The following is a 20,357-nucleotide window of genomic DNA, read 5'->3' as shown; positions in this document are numbered from 1 at the left end:
ATCAGAACTAAGAGAAGCTTTTCGGAAATTGGGAAACAGTTCTGTGTCGTGGTAGTTGATTCGCACCCAAAACTTGAAGGCTAATCATTACTATTTAGGCTGGCAGATACAGGGCTGAATACTATGGATCATCCACAAACACGTGGTCAATAATCTACTTTCCTGCTTTTGCATATGTGATTTCTCTGTGGATGCTCTGCCTGTATCCAGGTGATTTAGTCCAATTCACAATGATTTGGTCTATCATCACTGCATTTTGCCCATGGCCGAAACCTGCCAAAAATAGAGCTAGGTCATCCTTTAGACTTATTTCATTGTTTCTCCAGTTCTGACCATTTATGGGAGAGAGAGAGAGAGAAAATCAGAGAGCTCACTTGATTTCTTGTGGAAGAAGAACATCCAATGTGATCGTGTCCGTAAGTTTGACATCCTGCCTCAATCAAAGACACGCAGGATCTTCTGTAAAAGTATACTAAGATCATAACATGACCAGCTACAAAAGCGATGGAAAAATCATCACCAGGGAGACCAAATTCGTTCTTTACCTTTTCATTTTCCATGCTTCTTTTGGGAAGCCAATACACCTTGCTGTTCTGAGGCTCTGCTAGTGATACCATGATTTGATAAGGCTAGATTGAGCGTCTAAAATCCAGCATCACTGCATGGTTCGATTACACCACTGTGATATTACTGATAATACGAACAAAAATGTATGGTCAAGATGAGCATCGCGCAGAAGAGCAAACAATCACTACGCTATCAAGTATTGAAGGAAATCCAGCCTTGCATCTTAAACAATCCTACGAAGCAAAAGCCAGCAAAGAGGGAGCTGGCAAAAATTAAGTGATAGCTCATGTAAAGAAGCTGCATGCCAACTCCAAGCGCTACTTCCTACTATAAGACAATATCTTAGAGACTATGGTTGAAAACAAAAAAGCAATTGAGGAACATGGCTCCTTTGGTCGTGTAAATCATACTACCTAACTCCCATTGTGTAAACTACTGTGTTCATCTAAAGCAATGGTTCAATATGCTCAAAATGCAGTGCTGGTAAGCTCAACTTAAGTATTTAGACAACGGGATGCAACTCAGGAGTTTATACCATAAAATTGGCAACAGACAACCGTCATTTGTCAGGATTGCCAGCGTGAGAAGGTTCAAGGAATGGGCTATGTCATGTAGCATCCTGAATCAGGATCCTCTTATTGACACATGAATAATAGGCAATGGAAGCAAACAAATACCTCACTAGTTTGCCTCCTCAATTTATATTCTATCAGGTGAAATCCTTGATCGGCACGTGAAGGCACAAAAAGTTGCAAAGATCTGGACATCCACCCAATCGAAGTCTCAAAGTACTTCTATCTCAAACAACACTCCAACCAGGTTCCTTCTTTGCTTTAGCTCCTTTCATTGAGCTTCTAATGTTCATGACTTCTTCCCACTGGCCCATGTCAGCGTACATGTTTGACAAAGAAATATAAGCTCCAGCATCAGATGGCTCACACTTGGTGATCATTTTTGCTGCTAGTTTTCCGAGCTCAATGTCACCATGTATTTTACAAGCAGCAAGCAGTGTCTCCCAAACCAAAGCATTAGGTGCAATTGGCATGTTGCTGATGAACCTTTCAGCCTCTTTAAGTCCCCCTGAGCGACCAAGAAGATCGACCATACAAGCATAGTGGCGGTAGTTAGGCTCGATGCCATAGTCCTTAACCATCGAATCAAAATGGAAATAACCTTCTTCAACCAAACCACTGTGGCTACAAGCCGAGAGAACCCCAACAAAAGTCACTGGATCAGGTCTCATCTTCTTTCTCTTCATAAGCTCAAAGAGCCTCAAGGCCTCCTCACCTATTCCATGTCTGGCATAACTCATAATCATTGCTGTCCAACCTATCAAATCAGGTGCATCAATCTGATCAAATGCTTTGACACAATCGTTGATGCCTCCAATTTTGGAGTACATTGCCACTAGTGAACTACCAACAGCCGCATTGGAGTCCAATCCTACTTTCATTGCGTAAGACTGCAGCTGTGTTCCTATGTCTGATCTGTTTGTGAGAGTAACAGCCTGAACAACAGATGATATACTGAAGGAGTCAATGGCAAAATTAGCCTTGAGCATCTTGTGAAACATCAACAATGCCTCCTCAATGTACCCATTCTGGGCATACCCCGAAATCATCGTTGAACATGCCACGCCATCCCACAAGGGTAGTAAGTCAAGTAGCCTTCTTGCCAATTTCAGATATCCGCATCTGGAGTACATCATAACAAGAGCACCACCAACAGTGATCTCTTCACCAAATCCTAATCGAATAACTTTGGCATGAACTTCCTCGCCTTTGTTTACTGAGTTTAGAGACCGGATTGCAGTTAAAATTGCAATAAAGGTCGATTGATCAGGAGTATTCCCCTCAATCAGCATATCTCTGAATAGTCGAACTGCTTCATCTGGACGATCATTGTTAGCAAAACCAGCAATCATTGATGTCCAGGAGACATTGTCTTTTTCACAAATTTGCCCAAAAATTTCATATGATTCTGCCAAACTATCACATTTAGAATACATTGTAAAAAGTGAACTAGCAACCGAGACATCGAATACCAAGCCACTTTTAATAACATGAGAGTGGACCTGTCTCCCAAAGCTTAACGTGTTTACAACACTTAAGAGACTGGAAGTACAGTACTTATCTGGTCTCACACCTTCCTGTAACATTCTCACGAACAATTCTATAGCCCTTCCGGCATCATTAGCCTGTGCATGCAGAGATATCATAACTGCCCTACTATTGGGATTTCTCCTCCTTTCCATTTCTCCAATTATTAATTCAGATGAGTCAACAGCTCCAACTTTGTAATACATATTCATTAATGAAGCCCCCACTGCAGGGTCCAAATCGAATCCACATTTAATGATCAAGGAATGGAATTGTGCGGCAGTTTTAGTTGATCCTGGTCTGCCACAAGCACTAAGTAAACTAGTAATAGTAAAGGTGTTTATTTCCTCCCCCAAACTTCTCATTTCTTTGAACAGTTGGACCGCAGAGATAGAATCATCCAGCTGCACAAAACCCGAAATCATGGCAGTCCAAGAAACAACATTGCGGAAGCGCATCCGATTAAATATCTTCATAGCTCCTTCCATATCTCTGCATTTGGCATATAAATCAGAAAGCGAAGTACTTACGTACACATCATAGCTTCCACACTTGATTATCCATCCATGGACCACCTTTCCAGTCTCAAGGTCCTCAAGCATAGCACAGGCTGTAAGAACACAGGGAAAAGTGAAACTGTTTGGCAGAAAAGTGCCATGACAACATAATTGCCGGAAAAGATCCAAAGCAATCCGGTTCTCTCCATTCCTAACTGCCCCGGCAATTATAGTATTCCAACAAACCACATTCTCACACGACACGTCATGAAAAACCCTCAAAGCATCATCAAACTTATAATTCTTCGCGAGCAAATCGATCGTCCCCGCTCGAACATAACCATTTGCGTGAAAACCTTTCCTCAGTGCCAGAGAATAGACTTGCATACCATTCGGTGGAGCCTGCAATGCGGTACAGGCCGAGATAACACTTCCATACGTCATCTCATCCGCCTCAAAACCCGACTTATGCATCCTGCAAAATTGTTTCCATGACTCCAAGAACAAGGATTTCTTGTTACAACTCGAAATGACGGTGTTCCAAGAAATGAGGCTCCACTGAGGAGCTGCATCAAATAGCTTGAGTGCATATCCCGTAGCATCACATTGTCGGTAGCAATCCATCAAAGAATCCGCAATGCCCGCTTGGGATTGTAAAAGATGACTTTTGAGCAACTGGGCATGCCAGATTTTCGTGTTCGGCGTAGTACACTGCCTAGACTTGGTATAATCATTGAAGAGGACAAGAAGACGGTGAACAGGAGGGATAGCTGGTTCGGGTTCTGCATCGAAGATCGATGGAGGGTCAATGACAGCCAAGGAGTGGTTGAGGTTTACAGCAGATGATGAAAAAACTTTCTCGTGGATGTTGCCACGGAAGAGAGATTTCATTTGGGTTCAGCGAGGAGACTTCGGTTGATGGAAGGAGCCGCTGGATTTGAAGTTGAGAGGGAAGAAATCATATGAAAATATTTTGTTGAGCTGGTTGAGCACCAAGGTCAAGATGGCCGAGTTGGTCTAAGGCGCCAGTTTCAGGTACTGGTCCGAAAGGGCATGGGTTCGAATCCCATTCTTGACAATATCTCTCTTTTTCATCCTTTTTCCAAATGAAACAACCCGTTAACTTCTCAACCCTTTCATTTTTTAAATCATGCTTTCGCTGTCCCTGAGGTTTCATGGTTTGGGATCGCATCCTCTGAAATTTTTTTGCACCTTTTACTCTTCCGTTTTATAAAATGGGAAGGTGAGACTCATACGGTGCAGACATTGTTTGAATTCCAGAGCAGATAATTTTCTCTAATGCTGTACTCCATCCATTTCTTGCAGAGAACGCCTACTTCTCCAGAAAGCTTTAATAATGACCGTGGTTCTTGTCAAAGAAGCCAAAGAATGCTTTCGACCCGAGTTGAATTGAAGAACGCGTTGTATATTTAAGCACCAAACCTATGGACCTCCATGTCCAATCTGAAACTCAGAGAGAGAGAGAGAGAGGGAGAGAGAGAGAGATGGCAGGAGAAGAAAACAGAGTGGTTCTTCATGGAATGTGAGTTAGTCCGTACAGCAAGAGGGTGGAGCTAGCTCTGAAAGTGAAAGGGATCGAGTACGAGTTCGTGGAAGAAGATTTGACGAACAAGAGTGAAGCGCTCCTGCGGTGCAATCCCGTTCACAAGAAAGTCCCTGTTCTTGTTCACAACGGCAAGCCTATCGCCGAGTCGCTGGTCATTATCGAGTACATCGAGGAGACTTGGAAAAAGGGTTCTCCCCTCTTGCCCCAAGATCCCTATGAAAGGGCGAAAGTTCGCTTCTGGGCTGGCTTTCTCCACCAGCAGGTCAGTGCAAATTTTCCTGCAAGATGTTTGATGAAATTGCTCAACGAGTACATGGTCATTTCTTGCACAATTTACCTCCGTCGTCACAGGACAAACGGATTAAGCCTTGTGGATCACAGCTTTACACGATTTATCATAGTATTTTATCAATCAGTGTGTGCCCTTTGTTCATAGTGATGAACTTAACTTGCAAATTTATGCAGTAAATACACCGGGGTAATTAAAAGATATGGAGTAGGAAATGAGGACAAATTTTCTTTTTTCCCAATAAAATCTCGGTAACGTGTGTCCCCACGAAGGGAGCTTTATATCACAGCGACGGTAAGGATGACACTGACAACAGTTGCATCAATCTGCTGAGATGGGTAGTTGCTTCCTAATTGTTATCCATTGAGCATGAGAGAGAATTTCTCTTTGCAAAATAGACCAATCAAACTAGAGTTCAAGCATGTTTCTGATTGGAAGTAGCTAATTTCAGGTGGTTGAGGCTGTGGCCTCTGTGATGAAAACTGATAGAGAAGCGCAAGAAAGAGCTGTCAAGGAAGTGCACGAGAAACTGAAGATGTTGGAAGAGGGAATCAAGGGCAGTTATCCCGGGGGGTCTCCATTTATCAACGGCCACAGCATGGGACTCCTAGACATTGTCGTCTGTTCAATATTTGGTCTTTACAAAGTTCAGGAAGAAGTCCTCGGTATAAAATTTCTGGACCCAGAGAAGCATCCAAGGGTGACTTCTTGGGTGAAAGCTCTAACGGAGTTGCCGTTGGTGAAAGAGGCAACACCTCCTCATGAGAAGCTGGTGGGTGTTCTTCAGTTCTACAGGGCTAGGGCTCTTGAATCTGCAGCAGCTTGATGCTTATAAGGGTCTCCTCAATAATAAGGTGGAAACTTCATCTGTGACACTTGCATGTTACATTCGATTGCACTTCTATGTAATCCGAATGTATTTGCAGAACAAGCTATAGCCCAATAAAGTTCACTTAAAATGTTCCTCCACATCTCAGTTTCTCTATCAATTATGCGATAACACTGAAATAGCCATTCGTCTCATCCTACTGTGCTATATTATCTTGCTATTAACTATAGATAATTTGATACTACTAGCTGCATAGAGAACTGCCTTGCCTGCAACTTGCAACTTTGCTAAACCTAACGAAAGGATCTAACGTTGTAAGAAGATCATCTCATGCGAAGTGAAAATAAATTTAACAAGAAGGAGCAAATAGATAAATGTGAGGACCAAAGTGTAATTCTCCTTTCCATATTCAAAACATGCCCATGCTCGAGACGAGGTTTCGCGATTTCTTGAGGAACAAGAATGATATGGGTCAAAAGAGGAAGAAGATGGATCTCATCTTCTGACATTTTCTCTCTTTTGGGAAGGTGATGAATACATTGATTTGAGTTCCAGAGCAGTTTATTGACATTTATATGTATTCCGTCCATTTCTTGCATAGAACACCTACCACTTGCTCTCATCAGAAAGCTTTAATAATGGCGATGATTGTTGTCAAACAAACCAAAGATGGTTTCGACTCCACGTTGAATTGAACAACCAATTGTATTCCTGAGCACTAAAGTAAACCCATGGATCCTCCACCTCCATTCTGAAACTCAAAGATAGAGACACGCAGAAAGAGAGAGGGAGAGATGGCAGGCAGAGTGGTTCTTCATGGAATTGGGGCTAGTCCGTACAGCAAGAGGGTGGAGCTAGCTCTGAAAGTGAAAGGGATCGAGTATGAGTTTGTGGAAGAAGATTTGACGAACAAGAGTGAAGCGCTCTTGAGGTTCAATCCCGTTCACAAGAAAGTCCCTGTTCTTGTTCGCAACGGCAGGCCCATCGCCGAGTCGCCGGTCATTATCTGAGTACATCGATGAGACACGGAAGGAGGGTCCTTGACTCTTGCCCCAAGATCCCTATGAAAGAGCGAAAGTTCGCTTCTGGGCTGGCTTTCTCCACCAGCAGGTCAGTGCAAATTTCCCTGCAAAATGTTTGATGAAATTTCTCAGCGTGTACATGATCATTTCTTGCATTAATCCATCATCACAAGCCAAGTGGATTATGCCTCTCGGTTCACAGCTTTACATGATTTACCATCTTGTTTATCAATCAATATATGCACTTGTTCATAGTGATGATCTTGACTTGCAAATATATTGAGCATTCTTGTGAGTAATTAAGAGACATGGAGTAAGAAATGAGGACAGGTTCTCTTTTTTCCAAATGAAATCTTGATAACTAGGGAGCGATGATAACATGGCACTGACAACAGTTGCATCAACCTGCTGTTGTCTTTAATTGCTATTACCATGAGATGGCTAGCTGCTGCCTAATTGAGCATGAGAACCAGAAAGATTTTCTCTTTGCAAAATAGAACGATCAAATAAAAATAAGATCAAACTAGAGTTCAAACAATTTTATGCTTGGAAGTTGTTAACTGCAATTGTAAGGGGCCGTGGCCGCTGTCATCGAAACTGATGGAGAAGTGTAAGAGAAAGCTGTCAAGGAAGTGCACGAGAAACTGAAGGTGTTGGAAGAGGGAATCAAGGGCAGCTATCCCATGGGGTTCCCATTTATCAATGGCGACAACATGGGACTCCTATACATTTTTGTCTGTCCAATACTGGGTCCTCATAAAGTTCTGGAAGAAGTCCTCGGCATAAAATTTCTGGACCCAGAGAAGTATCCAACGGTGACCTCTTGGGTGAAAGCTCTAAATGAGTTGCCATTGGTGAGAGAGGCAATGCCTCCCCACGAGAAGCTGGTGGGCGTTCTTCAGTTCCTCAGGGCTAGCCTTCTTGAATCTGCAGTAGCTTGATGCTTATAAGGTTCTCCTTGATAATAAAGTTGGGAACTTCATCTGTCACACTCAAAATGTTATATTCGATTGCACTTCTAGGTAACCCGAACGTATTTGCGGAATAAGTTGTTGCCATCTATAAAGTTTACTTCAAATGTTCCACTACAGCTGAATCTCTCTATCAATTGTTTTACCGCAAGAAAACTGAACTAGTCGTTCATTTCATCCTACGGTGCTGTATTTTGTTGCTAATTGATTATTGATACCACTAGCTGCATATTAAAATGCCCGCCCTCAACTTGCAACTTCGCTGAACACAAAGAAGGATAATAACTTTGCAAGAAGATAATCACATCCTTTTGCTGTGTAAGATCTCAACTATTGTGACAAGCATATTCGGTCGTCGACTCCAACAAAATAATTTCTTTTCCCCCATTTGAACGCTGCAGTCCATCTTGCTGGGAAAAGATTTCTGCTTGAAGTCAGCTGAACCGAATTGATTGAAGTCAATTTACGTCATGTACTATTGGTTAGCTGATTTTTGTGTTACCGGGGATATTTTCAATGTGATTGCCCAGTACTTTCTTTCCAAGCTAGTCGTGTCCGTGTATGTTCTTCGCGTATGTATAGATATTCTCTTGTGGCAAGGTGGAATTGCCCGTGGGACGAGACATCTTCTTAGGCTAGCCAAGTTTGTTCTCATAGGATAAAGAACGAAATCTATAAATTCAAGACCATGAAAAGATCGTGAATCATAATCCATGGGCTCCCCATTTGGTCGATTTGACATGAAATCCGCCACCATATTTCCCAGAAAATCACGTATTTACATTCTAGAGACGAGACATTTTTCTTGGGAAAGAGAGATTTGTTCTCACAGGGAGAAGAATGAGATCTATCATTTGAATACCATGAATGATAATCATGGGCTCTTCATTTGGTCGATTTGACAGTAAATCTGCCACGTTTCCTAGAAATGGTAGAATCACGCATTTACAGAGTAGTATTATTGATTCAACCATCATGGTACATCAGCACATTGATATGTTAGATATACAGCTCTCAATTATGTCTCATATCATTACCCTAATACCATTGTAACTCTGCAAGATCATGACCTTGTGCCTGATGCTTTAGCTTTCATTTGACTGCATCCAGTATGGACTTGAGATGGTTGGTTTTGCAGATTAACGATCCCCCATTGGATGGTTCAACACTGAACGGAAGCAAATGAAAGGAAGTGACTTTGTTATTATGAACAGAAGAGATTCAGAGAAAGATCAGATTTTATGTTCATCAACCAAGAGAACGATGAATCAGTCTGTGCGCGAATTCGAACGAGAAGGTGGTGATTCGCTGCAGATTTCTCGTTCGAATTGTACAAAACATTTGTAGTTGAACAGCAATCAGAAAAGGGAAGGCAAGTTTGCTTGAAAAGAAGCAGAAGACAAGAAAGACCACCATACTTACTTAAAGCATTGTCTAGTTAATTAGTTTGTAAGTTTAATAAGTTTAACAGGAACTTCTTTCAAGTATGATTTCCTATGGAAAAGATTAATTGCCCTTCCTCTCTCTGGTCTTGTTGATTTTGTTTTCTTTATCAAGGACCATTAAAAAAAAATCCCGTTGAATCATATATGAATCGAGAATCGAATGTTCCGATGACACGAGAAATTGATAAATAGATAATTCAATTACTTATGGTTGATTCAAATAAATTCGTGTATTTGTCGGGAATGGTAGGTATTTCAGTTTTATTTCCAAATAAATTTATTTAATGAAAAGGAAGGAAATGAATTACAGGAAATTCATACTAGTTGTATTCATTCTTCAATAGCTTCTTAGATTTTTTATTCTAGATTATTTGATAATTGTTTAGCCTAGCCTAATGATACGACGAGGAAGGAATCACATTAAACTAACCGGTTAAAAACATCATAAATAACTTCCGTACGATGCTCACTTGAGTACCATAAATATTTTTTCGACCACTTAAGTACCATATTTTCAAAAGAAACGATTACTTAAATGCCAAAACTTTTTGGAAAAGTCCACCTAAGTGCCGGAAAATTCGACATGGCATAGCACTTGTGGCGAACGTTTATAAAATGTTTTGGCACTCAAGTGAACGATTGAAAAAGTTATATAGAGCTTAAGTGATTAGAAAAGAAAGTTATGCCGCTCAACTAATCCAAAAAAAAAAATGACACTCAAGTGAGCCTCTTACAAAAGTTATGACACCGTAACGTCATTTTTTTCCTAAAATATACACACCGAGGCTAAAGAATGTGCCGATTACTACAAATTACGTCCACGAAGTCATTACTAAAATTACTCACCCAGTACGTCCTTCAAGAATTTCACATTCGCGCTACAAATTGGATGGAAGTTACAATTTGGGATAACATTGACATAAGCCATGCATGATATAAAGGTGGGGTGAAGATAAATTTTGCAAGAAGGAGCAAATGGATAAACTTGAGGACCAAATAGAGGTGTCAATATGGGTCATTGACCCACTTTTTAACTCACTTTTATACGCTTGGGTCATATATGGGTTCACTAAATTTAAAAAATGAGATAAATATGAGTCAAAACTTACGAAGCCTATTCAAATATGGGTTTTAATGGTTTTTAGCTCAATCCATTTTCAACCTATTTTGACCCGCGGGTTATAGCTTTCCAAGCACCCACCGCCGCGCCATCACCATCGCTTGTCCACCGCCGCCCCTCACCGCCGCCTGCCCGCTGCCGCCACATCATTCATGGGCATTGAGGATGTCGAGGAAGCCGCGTTCACAGGCATTGAGGATGTCGTGCCTTTCATCAAATGGCTTAACGACGAACGGCACGACGATGAGCTCTCATAATGTTTTTTTTTTTTTTTGTATGCTACACGCCGCCCGTTCAATGATGTGCTTGAGTGAGCCAAAAAAAAAAAAAAAAACAAACTCCAGCCGGATCCGCGAGCTTTGAGCGTGTTTATCCTACGGTTTGCACTTTGGTTTGCCTGTAGAGTAGTTCCTACAAGTCTGCTTGTCCATTTTATGCCTCGGTTTGAGCCATAGTTTTTTGGCCATATCTCGCTCAGAATCTCGTCAAGTTGGACGTTTTTTTTTTTTTTGTGCTTGTCAGTGGCTGTCCGGTGGTAGCTTCGATGGCCGGCGCCGGTGGCCTTGGTGGCAATTGGTGATAAAAAAAAATGTCTAAAATCTCTCTCCCCCATCACCCCCCCTCCCCCGGGGGCGTCCTAGATGAGCTCCTGTGGAAGACGCTGTGAAGAAGACGACTCCGAGGGGCTTGTGTCGGTCGTGGATTAGAAGACCAGCAGTAAAAAGAGAAAGAAACATAAAAAAAAAAAAAAAGGAAAATGTGAGCGTAATTGAATGAATATGTGGAATCGTGTCATGCGGGCTGGAGTTTTAACATCGGCATACGACCTTTTGATTTTGGTAATATGTTCAGATTGAAGCTATATGTTAATGGCTCATTGAATTTCGAAACTTTACAATTGAGTCCTTTTGACGATGAAGATAAGAATAGAGAGAAACTACGGTAGTCACGGACTCGTGTATTCTCGAGTGGCCGATAGAATCATTAATTCGAGAATGACTTCTCTATTTTCATAAGTTGTTTGAGTAATTGTATGGGTAGAAAAATCTTTGCTTTAGGCACTTCGGTCGGAATCGGGCGGTGGGCCGCGGTGGCGACGATGGGCGGCAGGTGGAGGTAGCAAGGGAGGGTAGAGGGTAGGGACGTGCATATAGGTTTTATATTAGTGTGTTTCGGTAATATGGGTCAAAATGAATCTGGTATGTATTAGTTGTGGGTTAGATAAGGTATGAATCGTTAAATATAGGCTAAAACGGGTTAGACAGGTCAATATGGGTCCGATTATATTCAACTCGACTCACCCATTTGACATCTCGAGGACCAAAGTGTGAAAATGGAAGGGAGAAGAACACATTGAGTTGAATTCCAGAGCAAATAATTTTCTTTTATTTCGTCCATTTTAGACGTGGCCGGTTCCTTGGAATCGCCGGTTCCTTGGAATCGCGGTTCGGGAACCGGAACCGGCCCTTAAAGGGACCGGTTCCGATTCCGGGCCGGTTCTCGGGCTGATTCCGGTTCCGTTTTTTAATTTTAATTTTAAAAATAATAACTAATAAAATAAACATAATAAATTATAAATTATAATCAAATTGTACATTGTAATAAAATGTGGGGAAAAAAAGAGAGAGGAGGAATGGGCTTGAACTTAATGAATTATCATTAAACGCCTACATATCTTCTTGGGGGATAGAAGAATCAAAACTCATACAGTTCTTTTGCCTTTGATAACCCCAACTTACCTCATCGTCAATCGTCGTTACCCGTTGTGGCACCCGTGGCAGTGGTATCTCCACAATTCTCACTAAAAAATTCGTGTTCTCGATCTAACTCTTGGTGTCGAAATTTAGCTTTCGTCCAATCGTCGACACAAGCTTGAGCTTCCACGGACTCCGGGCTTAATCCCGAACGGCGAGAATCCAAAACTAATCCTCCAGCGCTAAATGTTTGTTCAATTGCACTTGTTGAAGAATGGGTTGCTAATATCTAGCAAGCGATGAGGGCAAGAACTGGGTAATCGATCGAGTGACTCTTCCACCACTTTAAGATTTGGAAATATGTACTATGTTCTGCATCACGAAACTCAAATTGAGTGGTTAAATGTTTTTCTAATTCAAAAATACTACTTGTTGCCCCCTTTTGTTTTGTTTTTTTTTTTTTTGCCTACTCTTAAGCATATTGTACCCTCTACTAAGTAAACTATCAGCTTCGCTACGTGAGGCGGTAGATTGTAAAGATCCAGAATCACTTAAACCATATCTAGTACAAAATTCTCCATATAATACTACTATAAATTCTTTAACATCTCATTATATATTTAAAATATCTATTGAATCTTCCAAATGTAAACAATCATGGTAATACACATTCAAATAATCTAGTAAACCGTCTAATTTAATACATGGATAAAAAACAATATCAACTAAATAGACAAGAGGAATTTAGAAATAATAATGCAACCATTTTTCTCGCATTACTAAAATAGTCCGATCTAATCTAGTATCTTTTTCATATTCACTAAAAACACTACCAATATTAACACACTATATTAAAAATAAATGCATAGTATGATAATAAATATCAGATAAAGTATTAGTAGCATCATTAAAAAATTTTAAAAAATCTAATTTTTTTTTTTTTGCAAACGTCTGAATGTTGCGGAAGTAAAGTAATTTCGGGAATATTTTGCGAAATAAACATACATAATAAATCTCCGTAATCAAAAGTTTGACGAAGCAACTGGTAGGTAGAATTCCAACGAGTCGGAATATCTTTTGGAAACCTTTTTGCCCTTCTCCCATATTGTTTACAAAATTTTTCCCATGCTTTCATAAAATGGGCACGACTCCATAAAAATTTAATTGCACCCTTTATTGGGACGAGATAAGTGTAAAAAGTTCGTAAACCATCTTGTACACATAAATTTAAAACATGACAAGCACATCTAATATGAAAAAATTATCCACCAAAAGAGGGTTTCCAAATATTTTCTAATTCGGGAATGGAAGCGGTATTTGCGGCGACATTATCAAAACCAATTGAAAATACTTTATTTATCAAATTATATTCTTCTAAAACTTGCCTAATTATTCTATAAATATTATGAGCCGAATATTTTTCATCAAAAACTCGAAATACAATAAGTTTTTTTTGAATGGTCCAGTGGTCACCTATCAAATGACACGTGACACTCATATAAGAATGAATTTGCCAAGGATCACTCCAAATATTGCTATCTAAATGCACACGTCCATTGAATTCCGCAAAAAATTTTGCTAAAGATTTTTTTTGTTTTTTATAAAGATGGAAAAGTTCACGTTTAAGAGTACTTTTTAGAATAGTTGGTGCTTGCGTAACTAACGCAGAATATTCGCGTTTAAGAGTACTTTTTAGAATAGTTGGTGCTTGCGGAACCAACGCAGTATTTATCAAATATTTCAAATTAAAATTTTCGCAAGAGTAAAACGAAACATTATCGGGGCAACATATTCAGCTAATGTTTGTTTATAAAGTGCATTAGTGTAACGGAATAAAGGATGAGAATTAGAATTTGCGTGCCCGAAAATTTGTTGTTACGTAGTGTCGATCCCCGTTTGCGTTGGATGTTTTTTCGTCAGATGCCGACGGAATGTTCCGTAGCCGTCTCCTCTCGTAAATTTGTATGTTTGCGAACAATATTTACAATTTATATTATACTTACCTTGGCCTTCATCACGTATCTTGTCGAAGTGTAGTCACAAGTCAGATGTACTTTCTCGGCCTTACTGTTCCGGCTCATTTACATTCGACGTTTCTTCAACACCAGTAGGAGGATAAAGACTTTTTTTTGTTGAGATGCGCTCGACGTTCGGAATAGGAATAACGTTGATCGTCTTCCCAACATGCATACTCACGAGGATCATATTCAAGAATAGGATACTCGGAATCTCCCATAGTAATCTTGTCATTTCCCGTATTTCTGCTTCCACTTACCATTTTTGAGAGAATTGATCGGAAATCCGGTTAAGAGAATTGAGGCGGGATTGAGAGAATTGAGCAGATTGAGAGAATTTGGGAGAATTGAGTTAATTTGAGAGAATTGTTGAGAAGATTTGTGAGAAAAATGAAAGAGGAAGAATAGATATTTATAGAGAAGAATTAAAAAAAATCAATTTTTTTTAAAAAACTTGCAACGGCTCTTTTTGGGGCAGGGCCAGGGGTTGTCTTTGCCCCACCGGCACTAGGCCCACTTTTTTTAACAAAAAAATAAACGGGTCGGAACTGGTCCAGAACCAACGGTTCGGAACCGTGGGGCCGGTCAACGGGCCGATTCAAGGCCCAGTTCCAGTTTGGCCACATCTAGTCCATTTATTGGAGAGAATACCTGCTACCACCTGCCGTCGTCAGAAAGCTTCAATAATGGAAACAAGCCAGAGATGCTTTCGACTCCACCTTGAATTGAACAATGCATTGTCTATTTAAGCACTAAAATCATGGATCCTCCATGTCCAATCTGAAACTCAGAGACAGAGAAGCCCAGAGAGAGAGAGAGAGAGAGATGGCAGGCAGAGTAGTTCTTCACGGAATGTGGGCAAGTCCGTACAGCATGAGCGTGAAGCTAGGTCTGAAAGTGAAAGGCGTCGAGTATGAGTACGTGGAAGAAGATTTGATGAACAAGAGCGAAGTGCTCTTGCGTCTCAATCCTGTTCACAAGAAAATCCCTGTTCTCGTTCACAACGGCAAGCCCATCGCCGAGTCCCTGGTCATTGTCGAGTACATCGAGGAGACATGGAAGGAGGGTCCTCCCCTCTTGCCCCAAGATCCCTATGAAAGAGCCAAAGTTCGCTTCTGGGCTGGCTTTCTCCAACGGCAGGTCAGTGCAAATTTTCCTGCATACTGTTTGATGAAACGTTCTTGTTTAACAATCAGTGGGTGCACTTGTTCGTACTAGTGATCAATTAAAAAACATGGAGTGGGAATTGAGGACAAGTTTCCTTTTTCCCCAACAGAATCTGGAGAACGCGTGTAGTCCTGATACAACAGTTGTATCAATCTGCTGTTGTCCTTAATTGCTATTACCTTGAGATAAGGTAGGCTGCGGCCTAACTGTTATTCATGGAGCATGAGAACTTCTCAAAATTTTAGGGTGAAATATTTTCTCTTTGCGAAATAGACCGATTAAATAAAAGTAAAGTGAAACTAGAGTTCAAGCAACTTTCAAATTGGAAGTTGTTGACTGCAGTTGTTTGAGGCCATGTTCTCTGTGGTCATAACTGATGGAGAAGCGCAAGCGAGAGCTGTCAAGGAAGGGCACGAGAAACTGGCGGTGCTGGAAGAGGGAATCAAGGGTGGTTATCCCGGGGGATCACCATTTATCAGCGGCGGCAACTTGGGACTCCTGGACATTGTTGTCTGCTCAATATTGGGTGCTCATAAAGTTCACGAGGAGGTCCTCGGCGTAACATATCTGGATTCGGAGAAGTATCCAAGGGTGACCTCCTGGGTGAAATCTCTAACTGAGTTGCCATTGGTGAAAGAGGCAATGCCTCCTAATGAGAAGCTGGTTGACTTTTTTCAGTTCTTTAGGGCTAGGGCTCTTGAATCTGCAGCAGCTTAATGCTTATAAAGGTCTCCTTGATAATAATGGTGGGAACTTCATCAGTCTCGTTCGCATGTTGTATCAGACTGCACTTCTATGTAACCGAATGTATTTGCGGAATAAGGTATTGCCATCAATAAAGTTTGCTGCAAATGTTTCAGTGCGATGACACTGAACTAGCTATTTGTTCTATCCTATTGTGCTATGTTATGTAACTACTAGTTATTGATACTACCAGCTGCATAGAAAACTGGCTGGCTGCATCTTGCAACTTCGCTGAACACAATGAAGGATCTAACTTTGAACAATATTAGTCCACTGCGAAAAGAGTTCTGTTTGAACAGTTCATGTCTTATTGGATGGCTATTCTCTACATTACTAGAGATATTTTTAATGTGAATTGCCCAGCAACATTCTTCCCCTGCTAGTCTTGTCAAATATGTTCCTCTCGCGTACCCCGCCCGCAAATAGATTCTCTTATGCCTCAAGGGAATTGCCCTAGGGACAAGACATAGATTTGTTCTCCGCTCTACCTGCTGCATTTTTTGGAGGTATCTAAATCCTCTACTTAGCTAGAGAAAGTCTTATGGCCTGTGTGTTACCTCCCGAGAGAGAGCTCCCAATCCATCTTCTCTTCAAGCCATGAGTGGATTAGTTGAGTGACTAGACTGAAACTTTCTTTGATATCAATCACTAAACTAAATAAATTATGAAAAATCATAAGAGAATGAAGGTCCACAAAACAAAAAGTTGGGAAGTAGTACGCCCATTTTACCAGGTTCTACCACTGCAGAGCCCAATCATATTCAAAAGAAGAGTTCGATCATGGCTCGGAAGGAAAGCTAGTTATATGCTCAACACAAACAAGTCGAACATTGTTTTCGAGGAGTTGGGCAGAAAGAAAAGAGGCTCCTAGCTAGAGGTAGCTTGTTTCACATAAAAGTGATTGCAATCTGCAGTTTGAAGACATGGGCCCTCCATCATGTCGATTTGACAGCAAATCTACCATGTGATTTTCTAAAAATGGTGAAATCACGCTATCTACATTACAATGTTATTAACTTTAATCATGATAATACATCTTAACATCTGCATGTTTAATATTCAATTCTCGGTTATTTCATATTCATGATTCAAAGTTTTGATTGTAACAATCCAATGTAAGCCCAATGCTTTAGCTACAAGCAGCCTCGCTAATGTCTATGATGTGTTCCATAAGTGTCATTTCGTTTGACTGCATCCCATACGGACACTCGAGATGGATGTTGTTGCAACTTAACGATTCCCCATTGGAAGGTTCAACAAGAAAAGAAAGCAAAGGGAGTCGCTAGACTAATTCTAGATTAGTTTTTTTTCTAGATTTTTCATCGTAGATTAATTGGCAATTGTTTAGCCTAGACTAATGACACAGACCCGAGACGAATCACCTCGAATGTTTAAAATATCTACAATTAGATAAGAGAAGGCATGGATAGGTACAAGTTAATCCAGCCCAAAAGTTATACCTCGAAACAACTTGCCGTGTGCGTGCTTCAAGAATTGTTCAAACTTCATCGGTGAAGTGTTTAACAAGATGGAGAAAATGGATAAACTTGAGGACCAAATTGTAATTCTCCTCCCATTTTCAAACCATGCCCCCGCTCCGGACGAGGTTGCGCGATCTCTTGAGGAACAAGAATCTGGGTCAACGAGGAGGAAGATGGACCTCATCTTCTGACATTTCTTTCTCCCAAATGGGAAGGTGATGAACACATTGATTTGAGTTGCAGAGCAGATCATGAACTTTTATATGCATTCCGTCCATTCCTTTGCATAGAATACCTAGCACTTGCTCTCGTTAGAAAGCTTTAATAATGGGGATGATTATTGTCAAACAAACCAAAGATGCTTTCGACTACACGTTGTATCGAATAAGGCGTTGTAAATTCAAGCACTAAACCCATGGATCTCCCACCTCCAATCTGAAACTCAGAGATAGAGACGCCCAGAGAGAGAGAGAGATAGATGGCAGGCAGGCAATGATAACATCAGTTGCACCAACCTGCTGTTGTCTTTAATTGATATTACCTTGAGATGGGTAGCTGCTGCCTAATTGAGCATGAGAACCAGAAAGATTTTCTCTTTGCAAAATAGAACGATCGAACAAAAATAAGATCAAACTAGAGTTCAAGCAAGTTTATGATTGGAAGTTGTTTACTGCAATTGTAAGGGGGCGTGGCCTCTGTCATCGAAACTGATGGAGAAGCGTAAGAGAAAGCTGTCAAGGAAGTGCACGAGAAACCGAAGGTGTTGGAAGAGGGAATCAAGGGCAGTTATCCCGTGGGGTTCCCATTTATCAATGGCAACAACATGGGACGCCTAGACATAGTTGTCTGTCCAATACCGGGTCCTCATAAAATTCTGGAAGGAGTCCTCAGTGCAAAAATTCTGCACCCAGAGAAGTATCCAAGGGTAACCTCTTGTGTGGAAGCTCTAAATGAGTTGCCATTGGTGAGAGAGGCCATGCCTCCCCATGAGAAGCTGGTGGGCGTTCTTCAGTTCCTCAGGGCTAGGCTTCTTGAATCCGCAGCAGCTCGATGCTTATAAGGTTCTCCTTGATAATAAAGTTGGGAACTTCATCTGTCACACTCAACATGTTATATTCGATTGCACTTCTAGGTAACCCGAACGTATTTGTGGAATAAGTTGTTGCCATCAATAAAGTTTACTTCAAATGTTCCACTACAGCTGAGTCTCTCTATCAATTGTTTTGCCGCAAGAAAACTGAACTAGTCGTTCATTTCGTCCTACTGTGCTGTATTTTGTTGCTAATTTGATTATTGATACCACTAGTTTTACGTGTCTTCAATAATGTAGTAGTGGAGTCATAGGTTGTAAGAGTCTGTTTCTACACATGTTCTAGTTAGTGGGATATGTTAGTGGATTTTTGTTATTGCTATTCGGTTGCTATTTTCTTGCTAAGTGGTTTTGGATGTTATGCCTATTTTTAATAGACCTATGATCCGATGAATAAAACATTAGAGTTGTAGCAGCAATTCTCTCAAGTGTCTGCTTCTCCGAGCTTATTTGATCAAATTACAATAGTGATATCAAATTGTTTAGAGGTTATTGAACCATCCTTGCCGCTTGTTCTTTCAACAATCCTGGTATCGAGCCAGGTTCTAGGTATTTGGTGAGCATCTCTATTGCCAAGATGGGTGATCTTCAAGTCGTTGGCGGAATCAAGAAGCTTAACCGTTGTAATATAACGCGCGAAAACTAACCCAAATCTTGCAAATAAATCAATGCGAAAAGCCTAGAAAAATAACGATGAATAATAAAGGACACCAGAGATTACGTGGTTCGGTCCGAATATCGGTACCTACATCCACGGGAGAGTCAGAAAGAACAATCCACTAAAATCGGAGAATCGAAATTACAATCGCTCAATACGCTCGTGTTTCTCACATTAAACAACTTAATTGGATATAATAAAACTCACGACCAAATTTTCTCTCTTCCGACTTCTTCGCGCGATCGGAAGAACGTCTCCGTCTGCTCGTCCTTCTCTACAAAAGGTTACTCTGCGCGGCGTCTTTTTCCGTTTTGTACGGCTCGTCGTGCTCTCTACCTTGGCTATTCAGAACAAGGCTAGAAGAAGGGCCCACAAAGTCTCCTTTTTTTTAACCTCATATCTCTGGCGGCTACTGCAGGATAGAAGTAAAGGCCAAGAAACCCTTGTTCCTTTTTTTCTTTCCTGACAAAAGATTTTTTTTTATCCCTAAATAATGAATACACATATTTATAGCACATGTGCCCCTTATTTTGTACTGTAGTGTCCAATATTCACTTTCTGTTGAACACGTCCTCCATTGCACGAGATTCAAAGAACTCACTTCTTGATCGGTCAAATCTTGCATATTTAACAAATCAACCTATATCCGTAAACAAATTCAAAATTTGAGACATATTTAACATTAACAACCAGAACTACAATTCTTGGTCTACCTGCATGATATCTTACATTCAGGGCCAGGATTTGTGGGAGGTTGTAAATGGAAATGATGTGAGACAACCGGAGACCGAAGATGCGAATGGGACATTGTGGAAGTGGAAGATTAAAGCGCGCAAAGCCATGTTCGTTTTGAAGACGACGGTTGAAAAAGATGTGCTGGAGCATATCCCGGATGCGGAAACTCCCAAAGAAGCTTGGGATACATTCGCCAAACTGTTCTCTAAGAAGAACGATACAAAGCTCCAACTCTTAGAAAGTGAGTTATTGTTGCTGGCGCAACGCGACATAACGATCGCACAGTACTTTCACAAAGTGAAGACGTTATGTCGAGAGAGGTTCTAAAAAGGTTTCTATTTTGCTTGTACTTGATAGTTTTTTCTGA

The 20,357-nt window shown here is 40.7% G+C and overlaps 3 protein-coding genes, 1 non-coding gene and 1 pseudogene across 5 annotated transcripts; 4 read left to right on the top strand and 1 right to left on the bottom strand.

The window, feature by feature from the left end:
• Positions 1-25: 25 nt before the first annotated feature.
• LOC115728292 (pentatricopeptide repeat-containing protein At1g74600, chloroplastic) lies at positions 26-4,058 on the bottom strand. Of its 2 annotated transcripts, XM_048280878.1 has the most exons (3): positions 546-4,058; positions 375-459; positions 26-273 (listed from the first exon to the last, which is right to left on the bottom strand). In XM_048280878.1, exon 1 carries the CDS (start codon positions 4,052-4,054, stop codon positions 1,367-1,369), a length of 2,688 nt encoding a protein of 895 aa, XP_048136835.1. In that variant the 5' UTR covers positions 4,055-4,058; the 3' UTR covers positions 26-273; positions 375-459; positions 546-1,366. The 2 variants fall into 2 exon arrangements, with proteins under 2 accessions (XP_048136835.1, XP_048136834.1); XM_048280877.1 differs by having other exon boundaries at positions 375-4,058.
• Positions 4,059-4,160: 102 nt separating this feature from the next.
• Positions 4,161-4,241, top strand: TRNAL-CAG. Its single transcript has one exon. It is a non-coding gene; the product is annotated as a tRNA-Leu (tRNA).
• A 131-nt stretch (positions 4,242-4,372) lies between these two features.
• On the top strand, positions 4,373-5,986 carry LOC115728295 (annotated as a pseudogene).
• Positions 5,987-6,642: 656 nt separating this feature from the next.
• LOC125315473 (glutathione S-transferase U9-like) lies at positions 6,643-7,811 on the top strand. Its single transcript, XM_048280629.1, has 2 exons — positions 6,643-6,846; positions 7,521-7,811. The coding sequence occupies exons 1-2, from the start codon at positions 6,643-6,645 to the stop codon at positions 7,809-7,811; spliced, it is 495 nt and encodes a 164-aa protein (XP_048136586.1).
• Positions 7,812-14,811: 7,000 nt separating this feature from the next.
• On the top strand, positions 14,812-16,141 carry LOC115731949 (glutathione S-transferase U10-like). The gene is made up of 2 exons (XM_030662618.2): positions 14,812-15,255; positions 15,625-16,141. The coding sequence occupies exons 1-2, from the start codon at positions 14,887-14,889 to the stop codon at positions 15,997-15,999; spliced, it is 744 nt and encodes a 247-aa protein (XP_030518478.2). The 5' UTR covers positions 14,812-14,886; the 3' UTR covers positions 16,000-16,141.
• Positions 16,142-20,357: the final 4,216 nt, after the last annotated feature.

This window comes from Rhodamnia argentea, chromosome 6 (genome assembly GCF_020921035.1).
Source record: "Rhodamnia argentea isolate NSW1041297 chromosome 6, ASM2092103v1, whole genome shotgun sequence".
Taxonomy (NCBI): Eukaryota; Viridiplantae; Streptophyta; class Magnoliopsida; order Myrtales; family Myrtaceae; genus Rhodamnia; species Rhodamnia argentea.
This window is presented reverse-complemented; position numbering and strand designations above follow the sequence as displayed.

Excerpts from the sequence above, each read along its gene's own strand:
- LOC115728292 (XM_048280877.1), bottom strand. The coding sequence starts at position 4,054 with ATGAAATCTCTCTTCCGTGGCAACATCCACGAGAAAGTTTTTTCATCA.
- LOC125315473 (XM_048280629.1), top strand. The coding sequence starts at position 6,643 with ATGGCAGGCAGAGTGGTTCTTCATGGAATTGGGGCTAGTCCGTACAGC. Across the intron at positions 6,847-7,520 it reads GGCCCATCGCCGAGTCGCCG|GTGTTGGAAGAGGGAATCAA; the intron begins GTCATTATCTGA and ends GAGAAACTGAAG.
- LOC115731949 (XM_030662618.2), top strand. The coding sequence starts at position 14,887 with ATGTCCAATCTGAAACTCAGAGACAGAGAAGCCCAGAGAGAGAGAGAG. Across the intron at positions 15,256-15,624 it reads CTGGCTTTCTCCAACGGCAG|TTGTTTGAGGCCATGTTCTC; the intron begins GTCAGTGCAAAT and ends TGTTGACTGCAG.